We start from the raw sequence: 19,393 nt of genomic DNA on the forward strand, positions 1-19,393 counted from the left end.
GAGAGAGAGAAAGAGAGAGAGAAGGAGGAGAGAGTCGATTGGAGCGAAACGCGTGGACGTTCGAAAGCATCAACCTCGCCAGCATAGAATTTATAGGTAATTATTTTTCTCGAGCGTACGGCCCGTTCGCCAGTATCGAGGACGAGGACGAGGACGATGAGGAAGAGGCGGTAGCGCGGGGAAAGGTGTGTAATGGGGGCTGCGAATGAACCTCGTCAAGCGAGAATCCGCGTCGAACGGCGACTGCCATTGGGCGTGGAAACTAAAGCCAGATCGTGTCGCGGACGCGGGCGTACATTTTCTACGGGATCGTGTACACGGAGAACACAGCCGGAGACCGAGACAGAGCGCGAGAGAGAAGGACGAGGAAGAGCCACTGGCGGTCGCGCAGGATCGCGGATCATAGGAGGACGAGGAGAAGGCGGCGAGGAGGAGAGGCGATGGAGAGCGAGGGGTTGGAGGTATATAACGCGACAATTGCCGGATGCGACCGTTCGTGCGAATTGCGCGCGGGGAACTTAGGTACCGTGTACGCGAATCTCCGCGAGAAGGATGCAAGTAGCGGGCAGGGGGCGGGGGAAGGAGGATGGAATGATGGGAGAACGAGCGGTGGTAGAAATGAGCGCGAGGAGGGCTCGAATGCGAACGAGGGTGAGGGGTTGTATAGATACGTCCCTGCGGCGGTGGTTTGTAATATTATGATAACCCTCCCTGCCTGCGCCTGGCTGCCTTCCTCCCTCCTACTCTCTCTCTCGCTCTCGCTCTCCCTCTCGTTTCCCTCCTGCGCGTATACCAGGCGGCCACCCTCTTTCAGCGGCCATGTTGCCGGGAAATATGATTATTGTTATTATTTGCACCCTCCTTCGGTCGTATCCTCCTGACTCCTCACCTCTTCGTAACAGTCCCGTCATCCTACCGGCGCGGCGTGGCTGCCTCCGTTTTCTCTTTCTCTCTTTCTCCATTCCCCCCTTTTCTCTTTTGCTCTTTATTCCTCTCGCGCAGCATCCCCGCAGTTGTGCCATCCTGCGTAATGCTTCGCAGCTCTCTCCTGTACTCCCCTTCTCGTCACGCGGATCTCTTTCCCTCTCCCACCGCCGACTCTCTCGATTCGCGTCATCCTGCGACTCCATTCTCCCGCTCCCCCCCCCCGTCCTACGTGTGTAGATCTCTCTCCGCTGCCGCTGGCCGACGAATTGAGAGGAAACGAACGAGAACAGGGCCGAAGCAACCGCTCGTCAACCGAGACCACTTTCCTCTCTCGTTCCTTTCGTCTTTCGTGTATCCGCGTCATCCTCTCTGCCGTCCTTATTCCTGTTGTCCTCCCCTTTTCCCGCGGTCGCCCGGAAAACTTTACAATGCGAAATGCCATCCCTGCGTCGCACTATTCGGCTCATTCTTTCTCTATCTGTCTTTTTACCTCCCTTTCTCTACTTTTCTCTCTTTATTATCTTCCTCGTGGTTGTGCGCGCGGGCCCAATTTTTTTCCGTTCTCCCACCCTTGTTCTCGCTTCCTCTTTCGCTCATTGCTCCTCCCCCGTAGCAGCTTTCCGCGCGCGGTTTATTCCAACTCGTCCCTGCGGAAACGTTTCATCGACCGCCATTCTCGGTTTTTTCCTTCGGGCTTTTTCTCGCCTCCTCAAACTTTTCTCGCGCGTCTAATATCAGGGTTATTTTTCAGCCGGCGAAAATCCCGCGTGAAAATTGCCGTGCGGTACGCATTAAATACCGCTGCTTGTGATCAATATAGAATAACTTGCGTGCCATTATCGCGAGACCGACCGTACTTAACAACATTGCGATAATTGTACGCTATATTACGCTTTAGCACAACGTCAAACCTTATTTCTCATTATATTATATATAAAGAAAATGTTTTCGTATCATTATATAAAATTGTCTTATAACGTAGCAATTGCAACTTTTAATTCTTTTAGAAAGTACACGGTTTAGTATGTTAATTTTAAATAGCACGCGTCGCGAAAAGTGAGTGTGCTGCTCACCTTGCGAACAATACCGTGACTTTTCGTGACGCAGGCATGTACAAGTTAATTATCGCACTGTTGCAAAATAAATATATGAGCTTTAGCTTTAGCGCGAATTACGTCAGAAATATACAACACATTTGAATTTTAAACGCGCACATTTAGCGGTAAATGTAGCTGTCTAATTCTCATTGCGTTGTCCCATTTCATCTATTTACATTGCGCGTATGCGATTTTCATATTAAGCACCTAAAGCATGGAATCTGACACATTTAGTGTTAAATGTACGAGATAATGGAAGAGCCATAATTTTCAGGGGAAATTAGTATGTTTGACAAGGATTGTTGCATACGTTTCCAAAGCGTGACCTTTCAATATCGCTTTGTAGTTTCTCATTGTGAAGAAGAGCTCGATAGTTTGTGCCTCTAAATGAATAAAAGCGGTAGTCACTTTGAAGAGACGTATAGCTCTAATACACGTAATTCGTCGTAAATTCGTTTAATCGTGTTATTTGAGTCTCTCGCCGTAAACCGCGAGCGTAGGTATATAATAAGTACGCGTTGAAGATAATAAGGTGCTCGAGAATAGTATGAAACAAAGGAAATGTTAGATGTGGTTGAAAATCAAGCGAAAATAAACCATAAAACAAAAAAATAAAACAGAGAATAAAGAAAGGAACGTGCGAGGAAATTTTGACAATCTATTTCACTCACAAAAATTATTCAGAAAAAATGTCGAACTTGCTGATAATGCGTGAACAACCTGAATACAAGCATAATTTTCTTTAGAAAATCGTACGTTCTTTTAAATTTTAAGCGAATAGGGAATAATAGTACACCCTGAACAATTGCGGCTCTCGGTATTCGTAATTCTCTGCAAACATGATTAATATTATTCGTATGGTTGAGAAGTAGATATTAGGAAGCAGCGCTACGTTTCAAACAGATGTACCTCTGCCATGTATAATTCGTAGAATAATAGAGACTGTACAGGGCAATGTTGGAAAACGAAAGAAAAGAGATGAAAAAAGTGTTGGAAGATAAGTATCGAGGAACAACATCGAGGGGAAAGTGCGAGAATAATGAAAAACGAAAAGATAGCGATTAAGATAAAGAAAGATTAAGAAGAAGACTCTGAAAACAAAGTATAATGGAGTTGTCGCGCGTTGGTCGTGATAGCGGTAACACATAAACACAATACGAGAGTGTTGGTTAGTTAACTGCCGCTTGTTTCGGGAGCCGCTCGATCGCTGTTAAATCTAGACGAATAGATCGTATAACGACGCGCTGCAGGGAGACATGTAGTTCCTAGTATGAGTAATTCTCTGTAAACTCGACTAATCGTGTTATTCGAGCCACCCGAGTCGGGGAGCGGGCACGCGTAGTTATGTAACGGTAGCGTTAAAGCGTTAATAAGGATCGCGGCGGTGCTTGAGAACAGAACGAAGAAACGAAGGAAATACGCGAGATGCGGGGTGCTAGGAAGGTGGTATAGGAGGTAGGAAGGAGAGATGAATGGTGGAAAACGGTGAAGGATGAAAGGGAGCTCGGAGGAAGGAAGTGGGGGCGGTTGGTCTTTCGGTCGTGGTAGTCGCGGGAGTCGTGGTAATAAATGGGCAACACGAGCGCTTATAAGGGGTAGGTAATCTAAAGCTTTGGAGGCGGCGGCGCAGCGGGGGCTGTCGAGAGAAAGGGCGCGGGCGGGGGGGACGGGAGAGGTAAGAGGGAGAGAAGAGGAGAGAAGGAGAAAGAGGACGATGAAGAGGTAGGCTAAGCGGGAGGGCGGGAGAGAACGGAATGTGTAGGGTGAGAGGGTCTGGTTGGAGGAAAGCATAGCGGAGGAAGGAGTGGATAAGGGTGGTTACGGGCGAGGGTGTGAGATAAGGTATAAGGTGGGTAAGATGGCGGACAATTTGCCGCTCGACTACTCTTGCCCGCACCCCTCCCTGGACGATTCCAACCTCCACCTCCTCCGACCCCCCTTCCGGTCTATGTACCGGGTAATAGATGTTCCTCCTTCACGACCAACGCGGAGACGCTGAACGCGCGCGCAAAAGCGTACCCTATCCTCCTTTATCTCGCGGCCTCTTCCCACTCTCTCTCTCTCTCTCTCTCTCTCTCTCTCTCTGTGTGGCAAGACAGAGGGAGACAAGGAAACGAGGGCCCGGGGGAGGCAGGCGCATGAACGTGCGTGACGGTGAGAATTGCGCGTGCACGTAAGGCATGTATATATGTATACGTACACGACCGAGAGTTGCGGCCGCGTTTCACCTAGTCACCTACACGGAAAACTGTCGCTCTGACGGAGTACAATCGTCGGTGGGTACGTAGGTATTTAAACGTTCTCCACACAGTCACCCGCCGCGTCGCGCCGCGCCGTGCCGCGCCGCGCCGCACCGCTGTCGCGCTACCCGTCTCTGCCACCTCCTCACTTTCACCCCTTCTTCCCGTCCGTCCCCTGAGCCCCGAACCGTTTCCGTCGGCGTCCCCTAGTCGGCAGACCGCACCAGCGTGCTCTCTCTTAGCATTCCATCCGCCATCTTCTCACTTAATAAAATAATTACCCCGGGCCAATTAAGCATTCCCCTCTACGCCGTTCGCTCGTTCCTTTATGTGGGACCCCGTGAGCGTTCTCCACGGACGATGCGCGGCCTTTGTCGATATATAATATAATGCGGCATGTTATTTCAGCGTTTATTCGTTATCGCTCTGCGTGACCAAAATCTTAAGAGATGTCGACTAATTGGCACCTTATATCTATGCGCGTTTGCGCGACTAAACTTCAGCGTTATTATCGTCGCAGTTAGACACGCTTTTTTGATCATGCGGTTTTGCGTCGATTTCGACGGTGCGACAAAAATTTTGATAAGATTAAATCGCGTATTATTGTGTGTAAGAATTACTAAATTTATTTAATAAAAGTCTGGGTAGTAAATTTTTGTAAAAAATATGGATATAGAGAGTTGTCTCTTTAGTTTTATAAATATTTTTTAAGATATATTAATTTTTCGCAAGTCATGATAAATAAAAAAATGGAATTATTTTTCAAATCGGTTGCTTAATTTATATACAATTAACATCTGTTCTTTCTCTAAAAAATGCAGTGTTGCCACATTCGGTTTAGCATGAATATGAAATACGAGTATATCAGTATATAAAAAAAAAAAATGTATACGAAAATATAAAATATATAATAATCTTTTTCCAAAAATTGTATCATAAAAATCCTAAAAGATTACAGGTATTACATCGCGCATTACGAAAATAAGCTTTAAACCAGCGGTGAACTCTCTTGATCATTCTTGAAGCTTACAGCTACGCTTGATATCAAACAACAGCTAATCAACATCTACTTTACTTTCCGACGGTGAGGCGAGGGCGAGATGCGAGATCTGTTGGAGCGGTTGGAGCTACGACGAGAGCTGAATTCGAAGATGGCGCCACTAGCTGAAAATACCGAATGTATATACGTAACATATGTGATATGGTTCAATCTGATCCAAGATGTCTGCCGTGGCATTGACACGTCGCGTTTTCGGTCAACAAATATCTAATTTCGTCGGTTCAACGGTCTCGGTGTTGTCCCAGGTGCCAAGAAGGTACAAATGGAAACTCGTGAAGCTACCGGAACCGGGCACCGGCATAGCCTTCCGAAGAATCGTCCATTACAAGGACGAATACACGGTGGAGCCTTTAGAAGTTACGAATCTAGCAGGCAGAGATCCTGTCACAGGTACGTGAGATGAAATCGTTATTCCAGTGTTATCTTCCTTACGTAGTATCTTACTTTTACTAGTAGTTTTCTTTACAATTTAATGAGAATGAAACTTATTCAACCGAACGGCTGCGGTATGTGCGTTGCCGACGGCAACTTGCCGTGTATGGATCGTTACTCGTTAAAAGCAAGTGACCTCTGCTGATAGTGCCGAGTGCTGATATAAAGTAGAAAACTACTGGAAGATAACGCAGATAACTAACGTATCGACTTAGATTAGGCACAAGCACAATTTATTTCGTTGAGGAAGGTATTTTTTTTTCTATTGCGGGCATATCGATACGTACACATATTTATACGATATAATTTTTATATCTTATAGTATTACGTATCGCGTATAGATATAATAATTTGTTTTATAAGATTTATAAATAAAATAGTCATTCTCGTATGATAGATAACCGCAACGTTAGAAAAGACAATTTTTGAATTAAAGTTAATTCAATCTTCATCTAATATCGATACCTTTACTCGAGATAAATATTTCCTTCAAAAATATGTGACTCGTGAATATTTTGTGCCGAAGCATCTTATTCGAAGTTAGACATGTAACCGCTGGGAAAATAAATCGCTTTTGTGTTACTAAAACAGGTAGAATAGTAGCCAAGGGTATCGGGGGTGGCATAAAGCACAAGTTTCATTGGATCAAGTGGATCAGGGATGGACCGAAGGACCTTGATGAGCCGCCAAAGGAAGAGAAAGTCCTAGAGGTGTTTAAAGACGGTTGTAGAACGTCTTTCGTCGCGTTAGTCGGTACCGGTCGGGAACTCAAGTACATTTTAGCTACGGAGAACATGAAGCCGGGCGATATAATACGTACCCATCAGGGAATACCGCGCAATCCTGTGAGACCCTCGGAGGGAGACGCCTATCCTCTCGGTGCTTTACCCATGGGAACCCCTGTTCATTGCGTAGAGAAATATCCCGGACTGGGTGGGTTCCTCATCCACGGTGCCGGTACCGTCGGAACGATTATAAAGCGAGACGGCGATCGCGTGGTAATACAAATGCCGAGTAAGAAACTTTTTAGCTTGCACGAGACGTGCATGGCTACGGTTGGCCGACTATCGAATATCGAACACGATTCCACGCCAGTTGGTAGCGCGGGAAAAAATCGGGAATTGGGAAATCGACCGAGGAGCGGTCTCTGGCAACGCAAAACTGGTAGATTCGGCCGTAAAATCAAACCGCCTCCTCGCGTGCAACGCGTTGGCGATGAAAAATCGGCACCTCCCAACGTTCTTGTTTTGAACAGTTGCCACAATGCTTAAGCTATCCCACGGATAAATTGCGGTTGTAGATATACGCAGTCAAGGTTTATAATAAACGCTCGTTTCAAACATTCAACTTCGAAGTGTTTCATCGTCTTCGCGTTACCCTTTCTCGCTCGACAAGAAAGAACATTTAGAGATCTCTTAAGTTTTTTAAAACGTTCGTCATACGTACGCAGGCCGTAAAAGAAGAGATACGTATGTATTTGTTTGGACGTATATAATCGATAATAAGAGACTCGTTTCGTAAGCAGGGTGTCTACCGTCTGCTATCTAGAAAAGCCTGAGAAATTAAAAAAATTCTCAGTAATTTGTTTTTGTCTGAGAAGATTAGGACATTTCAGCCGAATTTAAAACATTTTATATGAAGATTTGAACGAAAATACGAGAAAAATCAGGGAATTTTTAGTAAACTTTTTTTCAAGATTCGAATAGACACCCTGATACGCGCGACAGTTTTTGTAAATCTCCATCTCACAACCACGAACGTCGATTATTTATGGATACATACTAATATATTATAATATATTAATTCATTTGAAACACTTTTATATTAGCTTTCATGTTTTAATTTTTTTTTAACACACACACACACACACACACACACACACACACACACACACACACACACACACACACACACACACACACACACACGCGCACACACACACACGCGCACACGCGCACACGCGCACACGCGCACACGCGCACACGCACACACACACACACACACACACACACACACACACACACACACACACACACACACACACACACACACACACACACACACACACACACACACACACACACACACACACAACTGAAAAATAATATTCAATAAAAAGATATTTCATGAGATTAATAAATTCAGAACATTTTACCGCTACATTAATTTTAATATCACGTCTAATAATTGTTAGACTGTTCGCGATTCTTTTATATCTCATTTCTCTTATACTATATTTACGTTTTGTAATGTTTGTAATTTTATAAATCCATTTCGACATCGAAATAAGAAAATAACTTACCGGCCGATGCGCAACAGCGGAGTTATAACTCGTGACTCTGCGTTGATCTGTAACAGAGAAATATTTTTACATTATATATAAAGCAGGGTTAGATATCCAAGATGATCAACGCTTGAAACAAATAATTATATCGCGCCGGCAACCGGCTACGCACTTCCGTATATTAATTCGTTCCGCGAGTAATTAATCCGCGAATCGTACAAGTAATATTACGCGAATTGCGAAATTGCGCCGGAGTTAAACCTCGAACGAGTAAAAGCTGGCGCTAGACTCGAATGAGATGAATGTTCATCTCTTTGATTTCGTGAAAAAACCGCTCCGCTGGCGAATCGGCGCGAATGGCGAACCGTGAATCGCGCATAGTCCAGCGCCAGCTTATAAACGAGTATCGCGTAATAGGTGAATCGAGTCGCGTTTGAGAAACGGAATCCGCCACAGGACTGACACGGGATAGCAAAACAATAAACAAATAATTGCTCACCCCACGGTTGCTCCGCTGTCGCCCGATGCCTCCCAGGCCCGCTCCTCCTCTCCTCGGTCCTCGTCCTCCTTCGTCGTCGCGCGCTCACTCACTCACGACGTTCACGATTTTCACGAAAATCGACGATATCGTCGTTCACGATCGCGCGACACTTTCGACACTTTGCACGGCACTCCCGGTATTAATCTCGCGACGCGACGCGTACTTAATCAAGTATACACGACGACGGAAGAATCACGAACGGAGCTATATGACAATGCGATCCGCTCGACGCTTCACGTTCCGCAACCCGCAGGTAGACGCTAATATGGCGGAGAGAATTTCGTAAATCGCGCGGCCAACTTCAGGCGTAACTGTCCGAAACTGCCCGAACTGTCGCGAGGACGCTACCCACGGTTGCTGCTTGCGAAGCGATTTTGGTTAACCGCAATTAAATCAACGATTTATAAACACGATGTCTACCCTCCACGATGTCCAAATATCACACGAGGTGTATCAAACGACGCGACGTTAACAGAGACCGTGATTATTAAACAGGTCGAGGATGAGTTACTCGATTTATGACCTCGGCAGTCGGCAGAGACCAGTGCGATTTTGTCGCGCGCTACGTAATCGCGCTGCGCGGCCGCGATGGTCCACCGAGGCCCCGAGGCCATTAGGGTCCACTCGTATATGTGTTCCGAAAACTTTGTTCCGAGTTCATTCTGAAGTCGCGCGAGAGACGCGACGCGAGACGGTTGAGAGAAGCGAGACCGCGATCACACAGACACCCGAAGAAATATAATCGAAAGTCACTATTATCGAATGCGATGTACGTACCTCGGTGGTCGGTATCCGTATATAAATTCCGCGAAGCATATTGTATTGAGGCTGGTTCTACTCGTATGTACGTCGGAAAACAGCCGATGGTTCAATCGTCCAATCAGAGGATTTCTCTTTAGATAACGAATTTTTCTCATTGGACCATCGGTTACGTTCCGACATTGATCGACTTTGACATGCGACTGATCGTAGAACCGGCCTAAATGAGCGTTCGATATATCACAGTTTTTTGTAATCCGAACAATCCGCCCTGATAGACGATTCGTATATTATCCCGCGATGCGATCCGAGAGCAACGTCGAAACGGGCCGCGGGCTGCGGGCCCGCGCGGTAACATGGAGCAGTAGGGATAGAGCGGGATAGGCTGACTACGCACACGCAGGAACGCGCATCGTGTGTAGTCACCCTACCCCCGCTCTATCCCCACTACTCATGTTACCGCGGCGTTCGAGGCGCCCGGCGCCCGCAGCGGCCGTGGCTCGTCGTGACGTGACGTCGTTGCTTCCGCGGTCCCGCTCCCGTATCACGTCGCGGAGTAAATACACGAATCGCCGGGTCCGATTGTTTAGATTGTGAAAAACTGTGATATATCGAGTGTACATTTAATATGCTACGCGGAATTTATACGGATACCGAGATTCAATTACATTCTTTCGCTTTTCTCAACCGTCGACTCGACTCGCGTCTCGCGTCGTGTCGCACGGCTTCGGAATGAAGTTGCCGTCGTTTTTGGAACACAGATAAAGGATACGGAGTGGCTCTTAAAATCTAAATCGAGTAACTCCGCGACGTGTCTAATCACAGTCTCTGTTAACGTCGCGTCGTTTAACCTCGTGTGTGAGATATTTGGATATATCGCGAAGGATAGACATCGTGTTCATAAATCGTTGATTTAATTGCGGTTAACCAAAATCGCTTCGCAAGCAGCAACCGTACGCCTGAAGTTGGCCGCGCGACTTACGAAATTCTCTCCGCCATATTAGCGTCTACCTGCGGGTTGCGGAACGTGAAGCGTCGAGCGGATCGCATTGTCATATAGCTCCGTTCGTGATTCTTCCGTCGTCGTGTATACTTGATTAAGTACGCGCCGCGTCGCGAGATTAATACCGGGAGTGCCGTGCAAAGTGTCGAAAGTGTCGCGCGATCGTGAACGACGATATCGTCGCTTTTCGTGAAAATCGTGAACGTCGTGAGTGAGTGAGCGCGCGACGACGAAGAAGGACCGAGGAGAGGAGGAGGGGGCCTGGGAGGCATCGGGCGACAGCGGAGCAACCGTGGGGTGAGCAATTATTTGTTTATTATTTTGCTATCCCGTGTGTCAGTCCTGTGGCGGATTCCATTTCTCAAACGCGACTCGATTACTTATATTACGCGCGTGATACTCGTTATTCGTTCGAGATTTAACTTCGGCGTAATTTCGCCATTTCGGAGTTCGATCTCCGATCTCCGCATATGACGTCTCTCTCTTATTGGCGCGGTCGTAATATTACTTGCACGATTCGCGGATTTGCGCGGATTAATTATATGCGAATTAGTTAACGTGGAATTATGCAACTGCTTACGGCCGCGGCGCCGGCGGCCGCGATTGCTTCTTGCATTAGGATTTTGATGATATATCTGTTAAATAAAATAATGTTTTAAAAGTTTAACGGGCGCGATATAATTATTTATTTTAAGCGTCGATTATATATCTTGGATATCTAACCCTGCTTTAATGTAAAAATATTTCTCCCGTTACAGATCAACGCAGGGTCACAACTTACAACTCCGCTGTTGCGCATCGGCCGGTAAGTAATTTTTTTATTTCTATAATTTATAATCCCCTGCCGATTCAGCGATAGCGATACTTGAATAGGACCGTGTCTCCTCTGTCTGCGCTAAGTACCAACGAGAACGAATCGCTTACGCAATCGTTGGAAGTCCGCGATAATAATATGTAGTGCTTTCGAGTATTGCGTTTGGAAATGTCTCGTGTATATACCTGAGTTTCAAGAGTATAGGCCGTGTTCTCGGATCGGTAAAAATAATCGGGTAAAAATATGCCCCGCGACGGTCTGCTCTATCGTTTACAGGCCCTTGTTGTAGTACACAGTTTCCAGACCGGCATCGTGCGATCGTATTTGCTCTCGTATGTCGGGTTCCACTTGATTTATCGAGATAGGAACGCGTTGGGCGAAAAGTGCGCAGCAAAGCGGCGTTGCGAAAGTGAGACACACTCCGCAAATTAAAACTTGAATTGGTCCAGCAGCCCATTTCGCATTGCGCAATAGCTGCCTTCGATCTAGGTAATTCATTACTATCGGCGCCAATACTGCAACGATGAAATAAAATAAAAAATAAAACCATTTTTTAAATATATCTTCATAAATGATGTTTACACCGAGCTTAATTGATCGTTTCAAAAGAGATGAAATTTATTTAGAACGAATTAAGAATTATTTAAATAGTTAATATAATAATAATATAGTTATTTATGCAACTTTTTCTTACGAATAGTATGTCGCGTATAGTGATATGACTTATAAAAAAAACTTTATTTCATTAAAGTTAGCGTAATCGACTCTCGGTGTCAAATTCATTGAGAGACTTGATTAATGAAATAAGTGTAGTGAAACTTACCCATGCTCGGAGAGGCCATAAGTATTCGCGATAACGTTACGGTCGCGATCGCCTGTTTAGCCGCCCGTTTACTGTGCCCGACTTTCGTGCCGTCCTCGGTTTGTAATTCAATACCATTTTGAAGTTCAGTGACCCTCATGAGAGGGATGTTCACGCAATTAGCTGCGGCAACCGCCGCCAACGGCACTAATCGGCCTGCCAGTGGTGGTCCACGTTGAGCGAGACGGTTCAGGGTCAGCGCCGTTATCACCGCGCCTCCTGTAGCGCCGATGTAACTCTGCGCCAACGTTTCCGTTGGAATCGGACTCGAACCGCTACGGTTCGTGTAATTCACTATGGCGTTGAACGACTGATTGACCCATTGCCAGAAAATTACAGCCGGCGTTGATCTAAGAGATTTATATAAATAATGCATCGCGATATAATCGCGGACTTCTAACGACTATTACGGAGACAATGATCAGCAAAATCTTTTTAACGACTTTTTAAATGTCATCAATTTTCTAAACTGGTTTCTCGCAACGTTTCAATTGTTATAAACGTTTACTCGAGATTGAGAGATAATCGAGGAGATAATTGTGAGATAATTGAAAAATAATTTAAGTAATCTTTTTTTATTTACTTTTGTTCAAAATTTTGACCCCGTTTCGAAAAATGTAAAAGCCAATTATCGAAATATTACCGTAAGACTAATAATATTTATATAAGATATCTTATAAAGCGTTGAAAGTCATGTAGTATTTGTGAGTGTTCTTATCGTTACGTTATCGTTAAGTTTTTGTGCGTCAACAATTTTAACGTACTTGTAAAATGTCATCATACAGCCGGTTATCATCATGTTCATGGGAACTTGCGCGCTCATACGCCCTATTAGCAGCATTTTCTCGCCGGTATCAGGGTGGTAGGCACTGTCGTATAGATATTTGCATCTCCATAATTCGTATTCAGTGATTCCTTGTTTTTCCAAGGCCTCGCCCTGTCTGCGACGACGTCAAAATTGTATAATTGTATACGGATTATTATTTCATACTTATAAAAATAAATAATAAAAAAATACACAGGTCACGTTAACATAAAAGTAGAAAAGATAATTTATAAGAGATAAGGATTTGGAAAACGTAAAAAATATATATAATGAAGATATTACGGCGTGTGTTAGACATAATTGTTTGTTGCAATCTTTTCTTCGATAAAGATAACGCGTGATAAGTACATCAGTGGTAATAGAAAATTACTTCAACTCAAGACGTGAACGAATGTGTAACGGAATGTGGTAACATTTATATACGTATAATGCTAACGCATACAACTCTTTATTATGTATGTATGATATATAACGTCATCGTGTCGATTACGTATTCCAACTGAGAGAAAGGAAAAGAAATACACTAATTATAGCGACGACTACCTGTATTTCGTGACGACATCACGCGCGTGCTCAAGCTGTTGACTCGTGGCGAAGACATTGAGCGGATTCGTTACTGTCAGGAAGTGTAATGCCCTTCCTCGGTAAGTGCTCTGATCCCAGTATGGTTTATCAATGTCTATCTCTTTCGGCGCGCTATCTTGCGCTCCGATTTCCTTTCTTCCCGACATTTCTTGGGATGTCCTTTCTAACGACCCTCAGTCCTGTACCTTCTCTTCTTCACCACGTTCGCGTGCTCTTCCCCACTTCACCGTCACAACGACGTGACAGCGAATCGTCGTCGCCTTTTCGTTGCACCTACACACCTGCTGGAAGTCTGTCAGCCTTTAGAGAAACGGCATACGTGATGTAGCTCACGACCGTTCACAAGACAGGCTGATTACCCAGCTCCCAGCCGACTGACTCGCTCCAGAGTCCAGTCACTGATTCTCCTCTCTCTCTCTCTCTCTCTCTCTCTCTCTCTCTCTCTCTCTCTCTCTCTCTCTCTCTCTCTCTCTCTCTCTCTCTCTCTTTCTCTCTCTCTCTCTCTACCACGCTCCGCTTCCACACGCACAGCGCCGTTTCGTCCTTCTCTCCCCTTCCCTTTTTCGATCCATCGACTATATCGTTGCTGGCTTTGCCTTTGCCGACTCTCATCGATAAGGCTTGGTGCGTGCGCACAAACCGTCCAGCGGTATCTGCGTTTGGCGGATTTGCCACGAGATGGTGGCACACGGAAAAATTCTTCGTGTAAAATGATAAAAATTTATCAATAATAACTGATGAAGATATTAATATTAGTTAATTAGTAGGCGATATTTACATAGGTCAAGTTCACGACTTACTTAGTATCTTATTATTTAACCGCGGCGTATATAATTGCCAATTCTCGAATAGCTATAATATAAATATTTATTACTGGTCCATAATATTCATTGATTATGAAAAGAGAATGCAAGCAAAATAATGTATGTTCCATATTTCTGATTTACAAATATATAACGCTTATAAGTTGGCAAGCATTTATATATAATAAAATGTTAACTTTTTTATAATGAAAATATAATTTTTACATTTTGGATAGAATTTATTTATATGAACTTATAATTTTTTATTACATACCACATGCGCATACATCCATCGATATTTTTTATAAATATTATTACAAGATTACAACATTTTTATTTTATCAAGTGGGTATCGCACAGATGAATGAGCATTGTTATGGTGTGATTAAATTTTCTATTCGATGGGCTTAAATTTTTAAATTGCGCGCATCTGATTGCCAAATGAGTTTTTATGGGACAGAAGACTCACTTTTAAGGTGATAATATCGCTAAGTGACCTTACTAATTCGCATGGTTGTGATAATAAAGAAACTTTTTACTGCTGGGCATTTTTTTACAATAATATATATATATATATATATATAGGATCACGTTTCTATTAAATATATGAATATTTTGTACGTTATAAGACTGTATTAACGTTCCTTTTTTCTGATTTAATCGGCCATATAACATATAAATAATTAATAAAATCAACTTCATATAACGTTTTATAAGTGCGTAGCATAATAATAATATAATAATAGTATATAATAATTCGTTTAATAAGGATAATTTTTCTTGTTTTATGAGTATCTTTTATAAGCATTTTACATCAGAGCATTTTACATCTGGCGCATAATCTTTTAATGATTATAAAAGATAGTGATTATCTAATTATATATAATAATTATATAAGATTGATGACATCTAATCTAAATGAAACTTATATCAATAACTTGACAAATAACATTATAAATGAGAGCTCAAAACAAATTTGCTTTTCTATTTACTTTTTAAAATTATCAGTTTTTAAAAAGATGTTCATATGTAAAAATCTATATATAATGTTAATATGATATTCTATTTTACTTGTTTTCTATTTTCATAATAAATAAATATTATGGACTAGTAATAAATATTTCTATTATACACTGATTGTGAGAAAAAATATTCTGGATTTTAGTTAATATTAATTTATACATACAACCGTGACTTTATATTTATTAAAATAAAGAAAATTTTTCTTTTTATTGGTATATTTTCTTCTCAGTGAATACACATATACTGATAAAAAGGAAAATTTTATTCATTATAGTAAGTAGAGTCACAGTTGTATGCAAACTAATATTTACTAAAATCCAGAACATTTTTTTTTAGTGTAGTTATTCGAAAATTAAACACTACTATATATGTAAATATCTGATACCGATTTAGAAACCAATATTTTGCATTGAAGAACAAGAAGGAAGAATCTATGTCGAGTCTGATTAACAATAAAATGAATAAAGCATATTATAGAAAGATCAAATGTACAATGTGTTGTAATCTTTGAAATTATATAGAATTATATCCCACTATTATTATACAAATTTGGTATTGATACGATAGAGCTACGTTTCTTCAGTTATTAGCAAGAGTACTGTGCCAATCGCTGAGGTCAAACGCTAAATTATATATGACTTTATATTATTATTTGTTTGGCATAATTTTGACGCTATACGTTTCAGCGAATACGCGATCATTCACCGAGCTTTCTAAACCACTTATTAAGTATTATATGACTTGATATAATTTTAGTGGCGCAATTTAGGTTTATTATCCTTCTGTCTTTAGTTTAATTATTTGATATGCGTTTATCGATTTCTGTTTGTTTTAATTTAGAATATCCCGGAACTATCTGCACGCAATTGTGGCACAATAATTGTGAGCCAATAAATTTTAGTCAAGCATGCTATATGTATTGATTAAACGGGGATGTTTTGTTGAAATTTTTGGTACAATGCAGTAACAGTTTTTAACGTTGCATTAGCGTCATTTCATAATTAAAAAATAACTAATTTCTGTAAAAAAAAAATAGGTCAGATAATTGCGTGCGATGTTTTATTTTTTAGTGAATCGATTTCTGCGAAATAGACTGTGCCGCTGAACCATATAATCCTATCAGCGCTAATTAAATGCGGTGGCCGCAATCAAATCGCAATTTTAATGGCCGAAATGCCAAAAAAACTTCTCACAAAATCAACGCGTTTTATATTTGAAATAAAAAAGACATATATAAGTTTTACAATTTATACTTAAATTATCGATATTGTTAATGCAAACCAGAACAATTTTTATGTAATTTTCATGATTAATTTTATTTGAAGTGTCCATGTGTGAAATACACGTATCAAAGCATATGTCATCTGATCGTGCCTAACCCGCATTCCAGACTAGAAGACGAATCTACTATATTTTCTCATAAGAAAATATAATTTAATGTCTGCAGGACTCTAATTAATCCGATGTATGTATGCCACATGCCTCTTCGCTGTGGAATAGAATGCAAAACCACTGTGCACCAATATTTTATGAGGAGCATAAATATTAAGGAAATATACATCCCTGATTAGGTGGTTGTGTGCCAACGTATATCTGAGAGAATAAATAATAATCAATTTGTCATAAAATTACCCTACATGCTTAATTTATTATATTCTATAGTGGTTTGTTAGAGCAGAATTTATTCTTGCGCCATTAACAAGAAACCCAGGAAAATACTTGCTGAAAGAAATAATATTGATGTATTAATGCAATAACTGACCGGGTGATAATTTGCAAAACGTTTAGTTAGCACCGAGTAAATTGTCTTCAGATACAACTATTCCACTAATGCTTATTTTCTCTTTGTGTCACGTTTAGTATACCAGGATGATAATAACAGAAATGTACTACTAGCCTACTTACATGTTTGAGTATGGAACCGGGACTGAAAATGAAAGGTGCGAAGAGGGAACGGAAATATGAAAGAATGGGTGAAAGAAATATATAGAATGGAAGATTGTGGAAGATTGCAGAAGTACATAGTCATTGAAGTACATATTGTCAAGATGTATGGTAAATGTTTAGTATAACGCTCTCCTCTCCGATTTTCTTAAAACTTTGTAAAATTGTTTATTTCTGTGTGTGAAAAACATTCTGAGAAGGAAAATCGTCGCTCAGGTCTCGTTTTTTAAAAATTTAATTTCAAAGTTTTGATGTCGGTAAGGTAGGAAAATGATAATTTACGTTTGGGCATACACACGTGTGTGTGTGTGTGTGTGCCCTGCTTTAACGAAAATCACAACTTCTATAAGGCAGGGCATACACGTGTGTGTGTGCGCGTGTGTGTGCGTGCGTGCGTGCGTGTGTGTTACCCATGACGAAATGAAGTTGCGCAGTATTTTAAAAACGTAAATTATTATTTTCCTAACCTTACCGACATCAAAACTTTTTGAAATTAAATTTAAAAAAAAACGAGACCTGAGCGACGATTTTCCTTCTCAGAATGTTTTTTACACACAAAAATAAACAATTTTACAAAGTTTTAAGAAAATCGGAGGGGAGAGCGTTATACTAAACATTTACCAGATGTATTTATTTGTAGACGCATGCACGTCACGCTATTCTCAATCTTCAGATAAGTATCTCATCTCATTTGAAACGTAACAGATTTTCCTACGTGTACAGTCTATTGAAGATTTAACATTGCGTTGAAATACTACTGATGAGAATATTTTCAACACATTGTATACAGATATCTGTGTAATCAAAGTCATAATACTGTTAAAATTTTGTAGCATATATCTGGTACTTTTCAATTGGTCTTAACTTTCGGTAAATTGTATTAAGACATGGCATAAGAGCATACTACATATGAAAATAATTATTATTTATAACATAAAACATTATAATAATTATAATATAGTATACCTGAAAAATGTGAATTATTTATATAAACTAGTATATGTGAACGATTAATTTTTATTTTGTCTCTTTCGATTTTTATTTTTATTTTCTTTTATTTTTGTACTAATCACGTTTAGATTATTGACATCAATATCTGTCTGACTTCTCATATTATTACTTTATCTGTTGTCGAGGATAATTGTTATTTTCTATCGTTGACAGCGGTTTGCTCCATTTGATGATGTATGATCTTAGAATGATAATATCAGACAGAGTACAATAATACGTAATATCCTTCTCTTTCCAACCAAATATATAGCTTTATGAATGTGCAATTTTATTGGTAATTAAACTAGGTGTGGTACTACTGCTCTGTATATATGTTCCGTGTTAGAAATTCAATATCTTAGACTTGAAAAAAAATTATTACGATGATTATTTCTCTTTCTACTAAAACAATTATTCCACTATGTTATATTAACGGTTTTAGTTGCCTTATTTTAAATACTATGAATATCGATACACGCGCAGCGAACATGAATTTCGCGCTCTTTACGAGGAAGAATTTTTAAGCGACTGCAATTATGTCTCTTTTTATATTGACGTCTTGCGTCTGAAGATATTTTCTATGACAGTGACATAGTTTTTAATAATTTTATGCGATACCAGATGCTAAAACGCGAACAATTCCAATTATTTTATTACGAATATTGATAAGCAGATCCAGTTTGACCAGATATTATATACCAGAAATTAATATTTACGCTATTTTTGCCATATAAAAAATCGTAATAAACACGATATTAAACTTGGTGAGTTTAATATCATGTGACACTTTATCCTATATCTTTTAAAGTATTATTGCGCGCACGAGACGTTGTTCTGAAGCAAATTAAAGAATTTGATTGTCGAGCGATCTAATCTTTTAATTTAATCTTTGAATTGATTTTATCAGTGATGATAGTTGTGGAATGGCGATTGATCGTATAAGCCGGTATAAGCGTAAATCGAAAGTATAAATGTAAGTTGTAAGTTAGATGACTCTTTTTCCATATTTATAAGAGTTTTATATGAAAGATGAATATAGACGTCAACTCTTATAATTAGTCTGTTTATTTAAAGAGGATATATCTTCCAGAGTAAATAATTACAAAAACGATGTAAAGAATTTATACTTAACGTATTTTATTTATATTGTGTTTATTTTATTTTAATAATTAATTTAATTTAATTTATAGGATAAACAGAAAA

The 19,393-nt window shown here is 40.8% G+C and overlaps 3 protein-coding genes across 8 annotated transcripts in view; 2 read left to right on the forward strand and 1 right to left on the reverse strand.

The window, feature by feature from the left end:
- Positions 1-5,003: 5,003 nt before the first annotated feature.
- Sfxn1-3 (Sideroflexin-1-3) lies at positions 5,004-14,059 on the reverse strand. 3 transcript variants are annotated; one of them, XR_013258394.1, is made up of 6 exons: positions 13,389-14,059; positions 12,784-12,960; positions 11,981-12,369; positions 11,343-11,672; positions 8,059-8,105; positions 5,004-5,428 (listed from the first exon to the last, which is right to left on the reverse strand). XR_013258394.1 is itself a non-coding variant. In XM_077415498.1 (4 exons), exons 1-4 carry the CDS (start codon positions 13,574-13,576, stop codon positions 11,428-11,430), a joined length of 999 nt encoding a protein of 332 aa, XP_077271624.1. In that variant the 5' UTR covers positions 13,577-14,059; the 3' UTR covers positions 10,908-11,427. The 3 variants fall into 3 exon arrangements, 1 of the variants encoding a protein (XP_077271624.1); XR_013258393.1 differs by lacking the exon at positions 5,004-5,428 and having other exon boundaries at positions 7,615-8,105; positions 13,389-14,058; XM_077415498.1 differs by lacking the exons at positions 5,004-5,428; positions 8,059-8,105 and having other exon boundaries at positions 10,908-11,672.
- Positions 5,461-7,103, forward strand: Mrpl2 (mitochondrial ribosomal protein L2). The gene is made up of 2 exons (XM_077415501.1): positions 5,461-5,714; positions 6,348-7,103. The coding sequence occupies exons 1-2, from the start codon at positions 5,486-5,488 to the stop codon at positions 7,025-7,027; spliced, it is 909 nt and encodes a 302-aa protein (XP_077271627.1). The 5' UTR covers positions 5,461-5,485; the 3' UTR covers positions 7,028-7,103.
- Positions 8,985-19,393, forward strand: part of Osi24 (Protein) — a 29,557-nt gene continuing 19,148 nt past the window's right edge. For 2 of the 4 annotated variants that reach the window (XM_077415490.1, XM_077415493.1), the window contains exons 1-2: positions 8,985-10,640; positions 11,102-11,148. The gene's annotated coding sequence lies outside the window, so the exon portion shown is untranslated. Of the gene's footprint in view, positions 10,641-10,690; positions 11,149-19,393 lie in introns of those variants that run through there. The other 2 variants (XM_077415494.1, XM_077415491.1) reach the window with 1 other exon arrangement.

The sequence above is a fragment of the Temnothorax americanus genome, unplaced genomic scaffold, assembly GCF_048541705.1.
Source record: "Temnothorax americanus isolate GAGA-0224 unplaced genomic scaffold, ASM4854170v1 Scaffold4, whole genome shotgun sequence".
Classification (NCBI taxonomy): domain Eukaryota; kingdom Metazoa; phylum Arthropoda; class Insecta; order Hymenoptera; family Formicidae; genus Temnothorax; species Temnothorax americanus.